Source organism: Narcine bancroftii, chromosome 11, assembly GCF_036971445.1.
Source record: "Narcine bancroftii isolate sNarBan1 chromosome 11, sNarBan1.hap1, whole genome shotgun sequence".
In the NCBI taxonomy this organism is placed as follows: Eukaryota; Metazoa; Chordata; class Chondrichthyes; order Torpediniformes; family Narcinidae; genus Narcine; species Narcine bancroftii.
This window is the reverse complement of record NC_091479.1, coordinates 76,397,571-76,416,020: the sequence shown is the minus strand read 5'-3', so window position 1 is coordinate 76,416,020 and position 18,450 is coordinate 76,397,571. Positions and strand designations below refer to the sequence as shown.

The following is an 18,450-nucleotide window of genomic DNA, read 5'->3' as shown; positions in this document are numbered from 1 at the left end:
GCTGATAAAGAATAAGGATTTTTACCGCTGCCAGAGTGAAGCCAAGTGAAATGCCCAAAGAGGAAGAAAGTGCTAGTGAAGAAGAGAAAGGTAGTAAAATGTGAAACCAGGCACAATGCTCCATGTGGTGGTCAGGTCTGGTTATTTGATAATGCATCATTTAGAGAAAAGATACCAGGTAATAATCACTGCAATATTAATTGCATGAAATATCCTGAGGTGATACTGCATAAAGATGACATTTATCATTATCCACACTCTGAATAGGGAGGAGCTAACAAGTTTGGTCAAGTAGAAGAGAGCCAGCTTAATCAGTCTGATCTGGTTATCTTTATAATGCTAGGAATCTGAAATAAAAACAAAAAGTGCTGGAGATACTCAGCAGATCAGGCAGCATCTGTAGATTGAGAAACATGGTTATCTTTTCAGGTCGATGACTTTCCATTGGAGTTGAATGGTGAAAGATTGCCAACATGAGATATAGTCTTTTTCTTTAAATATGCCACATATTTCTGTTCTTTTCCACTATCAGTAATATTGTGTACAAAAATTTAAATAGACAGCATATGATGGGCACCAGATGTATGTATAGTATACACGTACAAGCAAATGTGTCATTGTTTTTAAAGATGAGGAGAATGAGTTTCAAACTACGGTCATGCTCACCTCATCCCCCAAACCCCATCCCATTGTTTGATTTGCAATTAACTAAACATTCCATTACACAAGATTGCTTTGGTTATAGAGTTAAAAATTATGATTCCATAGTTTTGAGAGCCAATGTATCCATTTTCTATAAGTCATGCATCACCAAGCAGGTCCTACCTGTGTCTGGTTATTAAATCAATGAGCTTCACATTCTTTTGTCGTTTCTGTCAGAGTTAACAATCATTCTCCTTTTTGGAAGGGTGCAGAGGAAGTTGCTTTGAGACTTGTGCTTTCATTGTTGCTCCAGAGAAAAATCTTTGGAGGGCTCACAATGGCCATTGTGTTACATGGCACATGGTGAACATGGGACCACAAATACAGTGGCAACAGTAGAGCAGAAAGCTAAGTTGTGAGGGAGATAACAGGACATGAAGCAAGAATGAAAGGTTGTTGTTGCAGCAGCCTGGGTGCAGAATGCACTGATCCTTTGTTCCGCCAGTCATGTCACTTTTCACACCTTTTTTTCCTTTCTTTCCAGTCTGTTTTTTTTTAAAGCAGCAGACACGTTGTCCCAATAGTGAATTAGACTAGAAGCATTAGCTTGCAGAATATATACCCATGAGCTAATGATTCTGACACGTTGACAATACTAGCCTTACAACAATGTACCCACACAGCAAAGCCTGTTTTTGTATCTCATTTTTTTTAATGGCAAAATGTTTGTCAGAAAGAAAGGGATTTACTTTCTGTCAATCCATTCTACAATATCAGGAGTTATCCGGTTCCGGTCCTCAGGGCTTCAGACAACGAACAAAACACATCTTATTTCTGCTCCAATAGTTCCCTGTTATGCCTTTCAGATACAGGAAAAGTAAAAGCATAAAGCAGTTGAATGTGGCAGGGTCGGCTGCCATTCATGGCTTATGAAGAGCCACGTGATATGCTTTCATTTTCAAACAAAACCAAAGAGAAACTGCAAAAATGGGAATAACAAATTTTTAAAAGTTAGAGGTACCTGATTATTTGCAAGTATATAAAAAAATATCAAATAGAAAAGTATTCTCTGAAAATATCCACTTAGATGGGCTTCCAAATAGAAGGAAGACACATTGCTGAAGAGCAAAACTTATCACCCAAAGTGCTGTTCATTAAGCAAGCTCCTGTGCATTAGCAGAATGCTGGAATCTCTCTTGGTTAGTCTATATGTGGTACTGAACTAATCATGAAAATTAAATGTTTGAATGTAAGCGGTTTAATAATTCATATCCACATCTTTTCTTAAAAATATCCAAAAGGAACCATGCCCCATTAAGCAATTAAACTGATTAGGATGATTCACATTTCATTCTCAAGGGTTCCAGTTTATAATATGAATGTTTTACCTACAGTAGGAGACAATCCATACCCTTGGTTATTTTAATTAAGAATAGTTGCTTGATATAATTGTATTCTTAAAGCAGAATATTTGTTTCATATTCTTTATACTAAATATATTTATCAATGCTTTATTGCACTATTTTTGTTCAGTGATATATGGGCCACGACACAACTATTTCCCAAACCTAGAAAATGTTCTCTAAAGGATGAAATTAGGATGATATGCACATGTTTCTTTTCCCCTCTCCTGAATTGGCAAAGTAATGTCTTTGGTTCTTTCAAACTGATGCCACAGCTATTAACAATAGTGCATTGTGCGATTAAGGATGTAATTGAGACACTATATTGAAGGAGAGTCACATTCATTTTGTTCTTGTGTGTAGAGATTTGCAGTTAGAGCAAGAAAAGTTTTGTTCAGCTGATGAATGGGCACCTGTATGCAACATTGTCCAGAGCAGCTACAGGATACTAATGTCCAGTGACCCACCTCCTTGATCTGGTAATCCACCTTCCATGGTATACAAAACCCCTGTTCACTTTGCTACCACTGCTCCCAGGCTAAATGCATGGAAAACTTTTTAGAGCCTTGTCGAAAGAGTACAGCTGTCCCCCACAACTTATCAACCAAAGTCTCCACAGTCACTTTAGGAAATCAGGGGGCCTGTTCTTATCTATGACCAGCTAGATCTTTGCAAAAGCTCCTGAAAGCTGTCGAGTAATTCTCTCCCATCACCCTCCGAGACATGAAGTTGTATCTTTTAATAAATGGAGGATGGTTTTCATTCAGCATTCACTTGGTTCAATTCATGCACATGAAAGGATGTGGTCAGAATTACGACGGCACATGGGGTTAGTGCCACCGACCGGGAATGGGGTTTGAATCCCGCGCTATCTGTGAGGAGTTTGCGCATTCTGCATGGGTTTTCATTGGGGGCTCTGGTTCCTCCAACCATACAAAACCTAGGGGAATTGTGGGTCAATTCAGTGTCATTGGACAGGACAGGCTCATGACCCAAACGGGCCTGTTACTGTGCTCTCTGTCTATTTTTTTTTTAAATTGCAGGGTTATGAACTGGTCCAACTTTCCCACATGATGAATAGTCATTAGCAAATATTTTGACAATCCTAATAATATTTTTGTATAATGTTACATTGACAGGTCTCTCTTATTAAAACAGTTTAAAGTGGACTACTACTTTCACATTCCCACTGGACGCTGACATAGATTTATTGCACTTTTTCTTTCTCCTGTGTCAAAAATAATTGTAATCTTAAAAAATGAAAAATATTCAGATGTAAATTGTTATTGGATATATTATAGTTATTAATATCTAAAAAGTACTTGGGTCAGAAGAGTTGAAGCCTCTGTGAAAATGAACAATAATTTTATGCACTGGAGAGAGTTGGATGTGAATTTGTATTAAAGCTGAATCTTAATTTAATCTGAGCATTCATGTTTGTTTGCCATCCATCTATTCTTTTCAATGGGGAAAAAGTAGAAACACAGTTTACTTCACTAGGGAAGCACAGTTGGTGTAGCCTTTTCAGCCAAGCAGTCGGGACTGGGGTTCAAATCCTGCGCTGACTATAATGAGTTTGTATTGTTCTCTGCGTGTCTGCTTGGGTTTTCCCTGGTGGCTTCGGTTTCCTCTCACCGTTCGAAACATACTGGGGGTGTAGATTAATTGGGTGTAAATTGGGCGGCACAGACTCGTGGGCCGAAATGGCCTGTTACCGTGCTGTATGTCTAAATTAATTCTCTCTTTGGCCAATATATATGAAATAATTGTAAAGATTTTCCAGAAGCAAATTAACTTTGTTATTAAGTGGGAAAATATTGTCAAGGAAAAGCTGTTGCCTTGATGAGGAGATTTGCTATTGGTCTGGCTGGACTTAGACTGCTGAGGGCCACCTGACTGAACTGTTCATTCCGCTAGAAATATTAGCTCCCTCTCTTTGAGAGATCATGGTTCATCTGGAATATGCTTTAGGTATTTTATATCCACTCCTAATGAACCATTTCTCAGACACCAATTGTAATTTTTTTTTTAATGGGCCTGTTGAACTAGGATGTTCAGTTGCAATCCAAGCTGGGATGTCAGATCTCAATGCATTAACAGCACACGTGAAATGGAGTTACATTATCCATGTCCCAACTTTGATCAGACAGCTATCCTGTCTGTCTGTAACTGATAATCAAGGAGCACCACGCACTGAATCCTCAAGGTGACACAAATTAAAGGGTCTCCATTCTGCCATTGATGCTTTGATCACCTGATCCACAGCTAGTGTCTGCTTTGCAGCCCATTTTAATAGGTCCTTGGAAAAGTTTGGAAATCATGCAATAAACTCTTTAGTTAACTTTGAATGATACTGAAGTCAATTGTTCTGCCATGATATGTCACCCTCGACTAGATGAAAGCAAGCTTCAAAATGGATGGAACCAGAGAAAATAAGATGAAAGGACAGTTATTTGGAAATCGAGCTTGCATGATGCAAATGGTTGGTCTTTCCAAATTATTCTATTGTGTAAAAACTTGAGACATCCAGAGAGGAGGAATTGTTGCCAGATACTTCACTTGATGACAATTGTTATATCTTAACGTCATCCCTCAGACCTCCTATTAGATGTAGCAGGGGTCCCTAGTGCTTTGCTGTGCAGCAGTTGATTTCCCAGAGGGCAGTGTTCAATTACCAGCCTTAATTTGACTTCTCGACTCTTAAGATTTCATTTGGGGAATTCCAGGGTTTTTTAAAGCACTCCAGCAGAGGCGTGGCACTTCAAGCATTCCATCGGCAGTAAGATAGGACCCATCAGATTGTCTGCCTTAGCCTAAGTCATGCTAGCCTCCCACTAGGCAAACCTGAAACCCCATTTTCCAGATAAGGAAGGTAACAGTTACCATGGTGAGATGGAGGGAAATCTATTGCATCAAAATTAAAATTTTGCCTGAATTTGTTTAAAAAGATGTGCAGAACTTCAGAACCCAAGGTGTGATTGAATTGTTTGCCCCAATGATGGACCTCAATTTGACAGGCACACAAAATAACACATTTTGCACCACAGAAATAAAAAATAAACAGCTACTGCATCTCTAAATGCATAATGTTTAACTTAATGTTCCAAGCAGAGATGCAAAGCTACATATAGACAAACCAAATGGAAATTGCATTACTGATATTTAGTGAAATATAATACTTGTATTGCAAAAACCAACAGGGCATAATTTCAGCCAGAATCACCTTTTCTAGCATGTCTCCATTCTGCAAATGTAAAATGATACAAGACAACTGAAGAAGCAATACAAATCAAATTAAGTACCAATGCATTGTCCTGGGGTCATAACATTTCCTTAACTATAAAAACATTACTTTTTAATCAATAATTATTGTCAGCCATACCTGTAGCATTTTATGTCCCTTTGTCCCAGCATTCAGGAACTTCCTTTCAAAATAAATTAATATTTTAAAGAGTATTCAAAACAATGAATAGCTTGATATAAATGTTAGAATTTAAACTGTTCATGTATCCCTCAATATCATTCTAGCCACACTTTTTGTTAAACTATCAAGGTGTAAGCAGATTAGTGTCAGAGAAACATTTGGAGAAATATCCAAATTAATGCATTATAGGTCAGGAAATAATCTAACAGGCTTACATTTTAAAAAATTACATTATTGCTACCCGTTAGTGCTTAGATTTGTTCATTCTATAACATAAATAAACTTTTTTTCTAGTATCCAAGTAGCTCCAGTGAGACTGGACAAGATATATATTTAGTCAGTTTCAAACAAAAAAAGCAGATGAATCTGCCCATCTTCCTCCTCTACTCTGGTCCTCTGCTTGTCACTTGGGCAATACAGCCAACATATTTCCAGTCCTGAACAGCTCTGAACAACTGTTTTGTTTCTTCACCATTTGATGACTCCTTTAGTACCCACTTTGTGCTTCACCATTTCTTGTTTTTTTTGTGTGGAAAAAATATTGTTTTTGTTTTCTCAATGTATGATTGTGCTGCGATTGAGCAGAATTTCTTGCACAGATGGTGAAAGTGAGGTGAGATTGTCAAGTGCATGGCATTCTGGAATTGGAGCTTGTTTGCCCATCACTTGCCATACAGATGTCAACTAATACTGCCCGTAGAATGGACTGCAGCTCCCGAGCTCACTGCAACAGTTGTCAGTTTGCACCTACACCAGTTATATCAGACTACAACCAACTCGCGTTTTATTATGATCATGGTGTAGAAACATAAACCAATTAACTTGTGATATGTTTCAAGCAGAGAGGGTTTTTGTAAGTAGATGCTGTGGTGAGTTGATTTTCAATTCCACTCAAATGTTTTGTCGACTCCTCCTTGTTTCTTTCTTCTCATTTCTCTTTTGCTAGGATTCTCCACCCCAAGGACGGAGTATCGATCTGTTTTTCTGTTGGGGTAACTTCCTCACTTACAGGTGAAGACTTCAGTCCTCTCGCTGCATGTGTTGCATTTGACGAAGCAACACCAGTGGAATTTGCAGTTGCATTGCCACTCTTTGGTATACTGGTGTGTATTGTAACCTCGACCGCAGCACATCAGGTCACAGCCATCTCCGTGATGGGATGTGCGATTACATAATCGTCCCTGTGTGCCCACACTCCCTGTGGTGCTGTCCTCCTCACAGTAGTTTGGCGATCGCTCAATATAAACTAGATCTGTGTCCATTGGCTTTCGATAGGTCCTGGGCTTCTTGATTTTAAGGAAAGTGGGCTGGCGCAATCTGCTGGCCCTTACTGCTTCAACATGAACGGCCTCACCGTACTTTTCTTTCAAAATGTATCCGATTTCTCGGAATTTGGGAAGAGTTGTCCAACATGTCTTGGTTGTACATGAGCCAGAGACACCGTGACACTTGCATTCCAACTTCATTCTTTCCTCCAGAATCTATTAGTCAAAGAATAACAGCTGTAACAAATTAGTTCATTGCATCTTGTTCCTTTTCAATGCCTTATTTCAGTTTTGGATTCTTTCAAACTGAAGCTCATGTAGGGAGAATGCAAATAGTTTCAAAATCATAAACTGAATAGTCATAGTTTTTCCTCCACCTTAGGAGAATCTAAAATAGGAGGGCATAAGTTTAAGATGAGGGGCAAACTTTTCATGGAGAGGGGTAGTGTGCATGTGGGCATGTACATGGATAGGAAAGAATCAGAGAGATATTGGCCAAGTGCAGGTAAAAGAGACTTGCTAAGATAGGCAACTTGGATGAGATTGGCTGAAGGGTATGTTTCTATGCTGTTTTAGTTCTATGACTCTTTTTGACTATTCCTTGATGTGGAGGAAATGTGGATCATTTTGCTTGTTTATAGTGGTTGAGAAAAAAAAAGTACAGAATGAGCAGGCCCAGACTGCCACTGAATCTGTTGCTTTGATTTTTAATGAAATTGCCTTTCCATAAACTTAAGTTCTGCTTGCATTTCCAAGAAATACCATGGAAACAGAAGGAAGCTAACCTATGAGATGGTTGGAAAGGTAAGCAGTTTTGCTATTGACTGTGCGGTGGGAGAGAGAACTGCCCACTGCCACAATGTTAAACTGGTTCTGATAATCCTGATTGCTTTCAATTTCAATAAGATTCCTCCTGCATTGAATTCGCCCATCGTTATTGAATGAAGATCTACTGGGACCAATGCCTGAAGAGGGCGCACAAAATCAGTGAACCGGTGCGGACTCGAAAGGCCAACATTGCCTGTTTCCGCTCCGTAAATGGTTATATGTTTATATGGAATGTTCCATTTTAACACACGAGATTGTGTTGAACCCAAGTTTTCAGTAATGTTGACTCTAATCACAGTGATTTGGAAGTTTGTATTGACCAATTTGGTTTCATTTTTGTGTCAATTTGGTGTCTTGTGAAGTTGTCTGACTTGTGATCTGAGGAGCTACATCCAGCATTCCTGAGGCTGAGATACCCTGGCTCTGCTGGAGAGAAAAGCTTAATCTCCAAATACCAGATCTGTGTACAGCAAGTCCCCCGCTTGAGAGCGGAAATGGTTCACTTATTCTGATGCTTGAGGTACTTGTTGACTAACTATTACAAAGCTTGTATTCTGGAGGACCACCTTCTATCCACCTGCTGCTAAATTATATCCATCTATTCCTCCACAGAACCAAGAATCTCAAAAGCAATTAAAGAGAGGTTTTGCCAATTTCCCAGAATATGAATTGAACAAGCTCCCCAAATCATCTTCTGAAAAACTATGTGATGCTGAGACTAAGCCGTCAAAACACAGGTATGTCTGAAGTAAATGACAAAATTATGTAGGCGTCGTGGTTGAAGTAAAAAAAACACACCATGCCGGAGAAGCTCAGCAAGTCAGTCTCCTTAATGTAGCAAAGGTAAAGATACAGAACCGACGTTTCTGGCTTGAGCTCTTCATCAAAGCATGAGAAAATGCAGGAGATGATAGGTGGAGATGATAGGGAGGGGACAGCAGCAATGAGGGGAGGAGGGATGACTAGGTGGATGGAGAAACTGGAAAAACAGGAAAGGGGGAGGGGAAATAAATGTACCCGCTTGGGTCCCAACTATGTCTGCCTGTTTGTGGGCTTTGTGGAGCAATCCATGCTGCAAGCCTACACAGGCAAGACCCCTCAACTCTTCCACCGCTATATTGATGACTATATCAGGGCTGCCTCAGCCCTGGATAGACGATGAGCTTATCAACTTTATCCATTTCGCAGACAGCTTCCACCTTGATCTCCAACTCACCTGGTCTATCTCTGAAAACTTTCTGGATCTCTGTCTCCCTCTCGGGAGACAAGCTGGTCACCGACATACACTAAAAACCCTCCAACTCCCACAACTACCTCGACTACACCTCCTCACACCCTGTTCCATGCAAGGATTCCATCCCCTTCTCCCAATTTCTCTGTCTCTAATGTATCTGTTCCCAAGATGAGACCTTCCAAAATGTCTGCCTTTTTCCATAAGCATAGCTTCCCCTCCAACACCATCAACTCAGCACTCACTAGCATTTCCTTCATTTCCTGCTCATCTGCCCTGGCCCCCGCTGTCCCCACTTGCAACAAACATACAATCCCCATCATCATCCGCTGGAATTTCCAGAACTTAGTACAGGGGACACATTTTCTCCTCCCTTGTCCTTCCATAGGGACTGCACTCATTCCACCCCCCCTCCCACCCCATTGCACCTCCAGCACCTTCCCCTGTGCCCACAGGAGGTGTAACACTTGCACCACACCTCCTCCCTCACCATGATCTAGGGCCACAAACAGGCCTTTCAAGTGAAGCAACATGCCACTTGTACATTCAGAGGACTTATTTACTGCATCTAGTCCACTCTTTGTGGCATTCTCTACATTGGAGCAACCGGCCACAGATTGGGAGATTGCCTTGCTCAGGACCTCCGCTCTGTTCATAACCACAGTGACTTCCCAGTGGCCAACCACTTCAATTCCAAGTCACACTCCCACACTCACATGTCTGTCCACTATCCCACTCTGACCACCTGCAGACTGGTGGAACAACACCTTATTTTTGGACTGGGCAATCTCCAGCAACATGCCATTAACATTTCCTTTACTGCTTTCCACTAAACCTACTCGCCTTTTCTTTCCCCTCCACTTTTCCTGTTTTTCCAGTTCCTACAGCCATCCCTCCTTTCTCCACCTATCGTCAAACACCCCCCCCCCCCCCCTCCACATTTTTTTTTTGTTCGGATGCTTTCCAGCACTTTCTCATATTTCAATGAAGGGCTCAACCCCGAAACATCACTTATGTATCTTTGCCTTTGCTACATAAAGGTCACTGTTTGACCTGCTGAGCTTCTCCAGCACTTTTGTGTTTTCTACAGGTATGTCTGAGATACTTTACAATCAGGGAGAATCTTGTAAGTGTTTCACAGATCCACAAACATTGAGACCACAGTAAAGTTCTGTAAACTAATTAACGGTGTTTTAATCAGAACAACTTCTTCTCACATTCAAACTGGGCCTTGAATTCAAGGTTCATGATAATACAAAAGTGCTGGAGAAATTCAGCAGGTTATGCTGTATCTATATGATGAGATGCTTTCTCAATTAATTCAGCTAAATCGTTTCTATTTCCTGCTTTAAACAGAGTTCCAGTTGGTCATCAGAATGTTACTTTTTTTGTTTTTTTCATTTTGAGGGGTACGTACCGAGGGAACAGTCCCTGAAGAGAAGGGAAAATGTGCCTGGTGGTGGGATAATTTAATTTTAATTTAGATATACAGCACAGTAACAGGCCCTTCCAGCCCACAAGCCTGTACCACCCAAATACCCAGATCAACCTACGATCCCCATATGTTCTGAAGATTGCAAAGGACAATGTGTTGGATGAGGACAAGGGGAATCCTGTCCTTGTTGCATCTTGGTGCAGATGTTCAGGAAATAGAGGAGACATGGGAAATTGCTGCACTGATGGCATTAGAGCAGAAGCCATTTTTGTTTTGAAGGAAACCATCTCAGAGATTCTGGAATGGAAGTTCTCACCCCTGTGACCACAGGAATTGCTACACATGGCCAAATTTCCTACCTCACCACCATTAGGAGCCCCAAAAAGTCCTTCCAATTGAAGCAAAATTCACCTGTGAATCTACAGGGATCATCTACTACCCCTGGTGCTCCCATTATAGCCTCCTCTACAAGGGGCAGCATGGTTGGCATAGCAATTAGCACAAAGTCTTTATAGCACCAGTGATTGGGACTGGGGTTTGGATTCCACACTGTCCATAAGGAGTTTGTACGTTCTCCACGTACATGTGTGGGTTTTCCCCAGGGGCTGTGGTTTTCTCCTATTTTTCAAAACTTCCAGGGGGGTGTAGGTTAATTGGGTGTAAATTGGGCAGCATGGACGTGGTCCAAAATGGTCTGTTGCCATGATGTAGGTCTAAATAATAACATTTAATTCATAAGAGAGACTGAACACAGACTGGGAGATCATTTTGTTGAGCATTTCTGTCTGTTCCAATAGCAGGTCCTCCCAGTGGCCAACCATTTCAATTCACCACCCCATTCCCACACTGATATGTCTGTCCATGACCTCATGCAAACGAAGACCACTTGTAAACTGGAGGAACAGCACCTAATATTCTGCTGGGCCTTCTTCAATCAGATGGCATTAATATAGACTTCTCCAGTTTGCATTAGGCCCCTCCCCTATCCTTCTGCCTTCTTTTCTCCAGCTCCCCGCCCCTTCTCTCTCCATTCAGAGAGATACCCCTCATCCTATCACTTGTCAGCTCTTTTCCCTTCTGTCCTCCCACACATATCCCCTGTGACCTCTTGTTTGTTGGCCTGTGCTCCTCCCCCTGCCCATTGTTCCCTTGTCTCCCTCCCTCCTTTTTATGAAGGGCTCAGGCCTGAAAAGTTGTTCTATCTTTTTCTTTCTTATAGATCCTGCATGACCTGCTGAGTTTCTCCAGTAGCTTTGTTTATTAAACTACAATCACAGAGTCTGCAGACTGTTTAAATACTTGAGATGAATGTGGAGTGAAAAGATAAAAAGAAATCCATTGTTTTGCAAATCCTTGATATGCACACAAACATTTACACAGAAGTGAAACAATCTACATATTCATCACATGGATTAGTATTGAAGTCTCCCTGTTCACTATTCTTGACACAGATACCTTTCTCCCCGCCTCGTTGTTATGCAGATTCATCAGCCTCCTGGCATTTTTTTTGATCTCCCTTGCATCTACGAATTTCCTTGAGAACTCGATTCCATACTTGATGTCTGCAGAGCAGCCTCCCCACTTCCAGCCCTCCTCCTGGTTGTAGTAGCCCTGCTTCTCTCGATCACAGCCACAGTTGCTTAGGTTCCCTTGACTGCAGGCAGCAGTCACTGCATGAGCTACCCCAGCTGCAGTGATGGCATAAGTGAATGCTGCTTCTCGGCTACCTGCACACACAGAACAACAACCATTATGTTAAGAGTACATCCAAGGAATTTTTAAAAATAAAAGTTATTGATTGAAAGACTTTTACAGCATCAATGACACAGTTCATTAAACCAACAGATAAACATAATGACAATAGGAAATTTTTGTCCGTTCTCCCAGAAATTCTTGAAATAAGCCACCTAAAATGAAAATAAGCTCACTCATCACTAAATACACGAGAAGGCTTTTAATCACTGTTCCTTCTAATCTGTGCGTTGTTTTGCAACCAGCACACAAAGGAAATTAATGCACAAAAGGTTCGTTACCTAAAATACTGTAGTAATAATTATACTGAAAATAATCTCTTAGCTAATTGTTTCTGTTAATGCAATCATACCTGTATTATATTTAAAACATGCCAATATAGTTTTATTAGCCCTGAAAGATAGGCTGTGCCAAAATGATCTTGAAACAATTTCAAGTTTATATTTGCCAAAGCATTCAGTGCGCACATACTTTTGTCAGAGGGGGGAAAAAATCTGCACCACATCAGATTTTTGCGCACACTGGCTACTAAAAATTAGAGGGAACATTGCATTTAATCAAAGAGTAAGAAGTGGTTCTTGAGAAGAGCAGAGCATGACCTCTGATCCTTCATAATTATAATGATTCCTGGGTATCTGGTGAAGTTGTCAAGAGGGCCATTGTCAATTGGAAATGTAGAGTTAAATCAATATTTTCACTTGTTCTCTTTCTAAACCAAAGAGATATATTGATTCATTTGGTTAAGACACAGGATGTTAAGGAGGGAAGGTTGGTGAACATATGATGTAATGAGGGAAATCAGAAGTGGTATCATTCAAAACAAGTCTGTTTACAATTCTTTGATCATAACTGATAACCTCAGTCATGTTTAGGCATTCTCTTCTGTCCTGACTGACAGTACAATGTTCATGATTGGCGCTGAAAATTGCAGATGCTGGAGCTCTGAAACAAACAGCAGGTCCATAAACATCAGTGGGGAGAGAAACAGATTTGATATTTCATGTCAAAACTGGAAAAGTGAGAAAAAAATTCTGTTTGAAGTTGCGGATGGAAGAGAGGTGCAGAAAGTAGAGGGAATGCCAGTGATAAGCTGTTGTCATGGTAACAATCACTTTAAAACAAGCAGTTGATAGCAGTAAAGGGAAAAGAGGTACTGGAGTCAAAAAAGGCATAGCCATCCATGTTGATGTACCACCAATAATCCACAAAAGGCTGAGTAGTGAAACAATCAAGCTTTTACTAGCTAAAGACCAGAACATTATCAAACAGCCATCCACCTGCTTGACTGAGCAGAGCAAAAGTAAAAGGGTGGCATGCAAGGGGCTCTGGTAGGATGGGTCTCGGGAGGTGTATCTAGTCAGTAGCAGCCAATCACGGTATAACAGTGATTTACCACATTCACCCCTCCTTTTTATGAAGAACCCTGTGGGGTGAGAAAAAGAGTGAACAACTGGACATAGATACACATTTACAGATTAAGTTTAACAAGGAGCGACCTCCATTGCAGCAAGTGGTGTGGCAAAAGTTTGGGGGGGTGGGGGTATGGGGGCTGCCGTAACATTGTGATCAGGTTGAGAGGTTGCCCTCTTAACAGATCGCTGAGGAACGGGAACAGGTGAGGATGTAAGGGAGTGTGGTGCTGGTATATCATTGGCTGCAATAGTAGATCGAGAGTGTCTCTGGAAAGTCAGTGGTGGTCGGGGGGGGATCCTGATGGTGCCAGATCTCAGAGTGAGACCGTGTCTTCTCGCCTATCAGGGAAGACAATGTAGGCATACAGGGGGTTGACATGGAGGAGGGGGATCCTTTCGACCAGTGGGTCAGTCTTAGATTGCCTGACATGCTTTGTGGAGCAGGACAGGTCCCAGTGAGGTAAGCCAGGTGGGCAGCATAGTCCCTAAAGCTGACTTCCGAGGGAAATGACTGAACGGAGTGAAGTGCATCTGGGAGGGCTTTTTGCCAATGGGAGATGTTGAGACCCCCCCGTGACATCATTCCCAAGAGAATGGGTTTCCAGACCAAGGCATTTTCTCTTTCCACTTGCCCATTACCCCGGGATTGTAACTGCTCATGACCGTGCCCCCAGCCAACAGATTCTGCCGCAGTTCATCGCTCATGAATGATGTACCTTGGTCGCTGTGGATGAAGCTGGGGTACCCAAAGATACTACGAAGAGCCTTGATAACAGTGGCTGTGGTAATGTCAGGGCATATGATGACGAAGGGGAAAACAGGAATCTTCATTGATAACAGTAAGGAAATAAACATTCTGGTTGGAGGAGGTTGAATTTGATGCTGAGGCACTCGAAGAGGTGTGTTGCCTTAATGAGCTGTGCTTTGTCTGGCTGGTAGAACAGCAGCTTGCATTCGGCACAGATCTGACATTTTCTAGACATTGTCCGAATCTCCTTGACAAAGTAAGGTAGATTCCAAGATTGACAAAATGGAAAAAACTGGTAACTCCGGGATGACAGAGGTTATTGTGAAGAGTCTGTAGTCCATCCATTTAAAGACTAACACAGGTTCCACGGGATAGTGCATCTGAGGGTTTGTTAAGTTTGCCGGGTCTGTGGAGGATATCATCATTGTAAGTAGACAGTTCGATTCTCCACCTGAGGATTTTATCATTTTTGATTTTTCCCCTTTGCTTATTATTAAACATGAATGCGACCCTTTGCAGGTCTGTGAGAAGAGTGATCCATTTCCCAGCGAGGCAGTGCCTCCACAATAGCCTGGGCCCACTCCTCTGTCGAGGAGTGGAGAATCTCAAGGCCTTGAGAAAAAGGCAAAGGGCCTGCCCATCTGGTTGAGAGTGGCTGCCAGGGCAAAGTCAGACGCATTTCTGGAATGGTGTTGACTCATCTATGGCATGCATGTTTGCCTTGCCGAAGTCCCCTTTGACCCAGTCGAATGCCTTCTGGGCTTCTCTTGTCAGAGAAACATTGAGGCTTTGAGCAGTGGCTTGTCAACATAGTTGGGGGCTCATTGAGCATAGTAAGAGAAGAGCCCAAGGCATCGCTTCAGTGCTTTTAGGGTATGCAGGAGGAGCAGCTCCGTCAATGGATGCATGCGGTCTGGGTCGAGGCCAATGATGCCATTCTCAACAACACAGCCAAGGATGACCACTCGTGCTGTCTGGAAGACACATTTACCCTTGTTATAAGTCTGGTTCATGCATTTTGCTGATTGAAGGAACTTGTTGAGATTAGCATCATGGTCCTGTGGCTCATGGCTGCAAATGGTAACATTATCTAGGAAGGGAAAAGTGGCCTGTAGATTGGAGCGGTCCACTGTGTGGTCCATTCCCCATTAGAAAGCGGAGACCCCATTTGTGAATCCGAAAGAGACCTGGAGGAACTGATAGAGATGGCTGTCCATCTTGAATGCCATATACTGGCAGTCGGCCAACTTCAAGTCAATCATGGAAAACACTGGTTGACCATATCAGATATGCGGGAAAGGGAGTACGCATCAAGCTGTGTGTACCAGTTGATAGTTTGGCTGTAGTCAATGACCATCCTATTCTTTTCCCCATTCTTGACCATGACAACCTGGGCCCTCCAAGGATAATTACTGACCTCGATGATGCCCTCACCCAATAACCGCTGGACCTCGATTTGATATACACCCAATCAGCAGGCACAGTATTGTCTACTCCTGATGGATACCAGCTTCCAATCGGGAGTGAGGTTGGTGAATAGTGGAGGGGGTAATTTGAGGGTTGCGAGGCCATACATTGCCTGAGGGGGATCATCCAAGAACTGTTTGTCACAGACAGTAAGGAGGGGAAAGGGCCAATCGAATTGCAAGGTGGCCTGCTCCAATTGGCACTGAAAGTCCAGCCCCAATAACGAGGCGGCACAAAGCCGAGGCATGACGAGCACTCTGAAGTGTTTGTACAATGCGTCTCCAACAGTCAGGGTCACCATACAGGACCCATGGATGGCCACGGAGTACGACTTGGATGTGAGAGATATCCTGTGTTTGGCGGGCCAAACTTTAAGGATCTGACCTTTTGCGGTATCGGGATGGATAAAACTTTCTGTACTCCCGTTTTCAGATAAACATTTGATAACATGCCCATTTACCTGGATGTCCATCATGGATCCAGTGAGTTCATGCAGTGTTTCCTGATTCAGTGTGCTGGATGCTATTGTGGATTCAGTGATTGTGTTGGATGCTCCTGCTCCCAAAATGGCTGCCCACAGCCCCAAGATGGCCAGCCTCGACCCCTTCCAATGTTGTTTGCCAGGGAAGATGGCATTTGGTCCACAGCCCAAAATGGCATCACCTATGATTCACAAGTGGCGTCAATGGAGTGACAAGCCCTGCCCACAAAAGAAACAACTGGAGAGATTGCCCATGCCAACAGCCGAGGTCAGGACATTAGAGTAGTGGGTCTGTGTAGTGGGTCACTCGTAGGAGTGCCATCCCAGGATGGCAGTGCTCGTGGTGACCAAACAGTAATCAGAGTTCTGGATGGCCACTTCCAGTGCCTCCGTCAGCTTGACTACCCTCATCAAATCGAGTAACGTTTACTCCAGTAATTGCTGGCTTATGTACCCGGAGTGGAGGCCGGCAACGTAGGTGTCCTTAATAAGGTTCTCAGCACTCTGGGCAGAGGACACAGACTTACAATCACAGGCTCTGCACAGAACCGGAGGGCCCGCAGGAACTCAGCAATAGACTTGTCAAGGCATTGTTTTCTGGTGGCCAGGAGATGCCTGGTGTAGACATCGTTAACCTTTGAGTGATACTGGGCCTTGAGGATCTCCTTCACTGCCTGGTATGAGCTAGCATCGAAGATCATGGGGAAATCCTGAGGCCCAACCTGCGAGAGGAGCAGTCTCAGCTGATTTGCGTCCATGGTGGTGGCATCCGCCGCCAAGTTTTCAAAGCATTGCAGCCACAGGTCAAAGGTGTTTGGGGTGTCCATGACCAGGGGTCGATGTCAAGTTTCTCTGATTTTAGATACTGTTCCATACGCCTTTGAAAATTTTTAGGCTGAGTAGTGAAACAATCAGACTTTTAATAGCTAAAAACTGGAACATTATTAAACAACCATCCACCTCCTTGACTGATCAGAGCAAAAGATGTTTGGCTTCACTTTGTAGGGTGTAATGGCCTGCAATCTGACTGTATCTAGCTTCCCTCAAAATTGCCTCTTTGCTGATAAGACAGCCTTCTGTAGGTCATACCTGGACTTCCTGTAGAGATATGGATCACCAATCTTAAATGCTATCGATCTCACCCTCAGCAGATTGCGAATCTTTTGATTCATCCACAGCTTGATTGAGGTACTCGTATATGTGAGCGTGGGCACACACTCATCCATGCAGGTCTTGATGAAGTCAGTGACAGCCAATGACATAATCCTGCTGTGAAACCTTAGGGTCACTGAGACCCAAATGATGAGCGTCAACTGCCAGTCAAGTGTTATTCTGCTCCCGTCACATCCTCTGAGCTCACTGGCTTTGCCAGTTTTAAGATGAATCCTTGAATATTATCCAGTCCACTGATTCAAAACCGTTCTGCAGGCACTTCTGCTCCTCTCTCGACCATACTTTGGTTGTCTTCACCACCGGTGCAGTCGTCCTCAGTTTCTGCTTATACGCTGGGAGTAGAAGTACAGCCAGGTGATCAGACTTTCCGAAGCTCTGTCTTGGGATGGCTCGGTAGGTGTTCTTCAGGGTGGTGTAAAAGTTGCCAAGTATGATGGCTCCTCTGGTTTCACAGATAATGTGTTGGTGAGTTTGTTAGAGATTTCTTCAGGTTAGCCTGGTTGAAAACATTAATGATGATCAGGATGTGCTGTCTCATGGCTCCTGATCACAGTACTCAACCCCTCCAGTGCTAGTCCAATGTTAGCCTGAGGCAGAATGTACACTGCTACCAGGATGATGGCAATGAACGACACCTGATCACCAGATGTTCCAGGGGAGCAGGACTGGGACATAACAGTCATGTTTGTGCACCACGATGAATTGATGATGAAACAAACACCACTTCTTCTAGTATTTCATGATGCCAGTGTCTGGTCCACGTGGTGGAATGTGAAGCCCTTAACCTGTAGCACGTCCAGAATGCCCACGTTCAGCTGTGCCTCAGTGAAATGATAAAGGACTCAAGCCCGAATCGTCAGTTTTGTGTTTTTACTTCAACCTCGGTGTCTACGGATTTTTGTGTTTTAATCCTGTTCTTGCATGTTAATTTATTAATTTTACTATCCCTTCATTAACAATATTGAAATAATCAACATATCCAACCACATTGCATTGCAATAATCAACCAACTCAGTGATGTAATTAAAACCACAGAGCAATTTATACAAAATTAAGGTCAAACTGTACAATGATCAAGCTGTAATCAGGCCACATGTAGAAAACTAGGCTCTCCTCTGGTCAAGAACTAAGAGATGCATTGAACTAGAACATTACTACACAAGGCTTAGCTCTTTAAAGATCAATGACA

At 42.6% G+C, this 18,450-nt stretch overlaps 1 protein-coding gene and 1 long non-coding RNA gene across 5 annotated transcripts in view; one reads left to right on the top strand and one right to left on the bottom strand.

The window, feature by feature from the left end:
• Positions 1–1,332: 1,332 nt before the first annotated feature.
• The window catches only part of LOC138745936 (protein Wnt-7b), a 154,391-nt gene continuing 137,273 nt past the window's right edge, over positions 1,333–18,450 (bottom strand). For all 4 annotated transcript variants that reach the window (XM_069903488.1, XM_069903489.1, XM_069903486.1 and 1 more), the window contains 2 exons: positions 11,684–11,955; positions 1,333–6,950 (listed from right to left, as the gene is read on the bottom strand). In XM_069903488.1, the coding sequence (XP_069759589.1) occupies positions 6,471–6,950; positions 11,684–11,955 (752 nt within the window). In that variant the 3' untranslated portion in view covers positions 1,333–6,470. The remainder of the gene's footprint in view (positions 6,951–11,683; positions 11,956–18,450) is intronic.
• Positions 7,682–18,450, top strand: part of LOC138745943 (uncharacterized) — a 35,036-nt gene continuing 24,267 nt past the window's right edge. Inside the window, exons 1-2 of the long non-coding RNA XR_011346611.1 lie at positions 7,682–8,082; positions 8,175–8,299. This is a non-coding gene — a long non-coding RNA (uncharacterized lncRNA). The remainder of the gene's footprint in view (positions 8,083–8,174; positions 8,300–18,450) is intronic.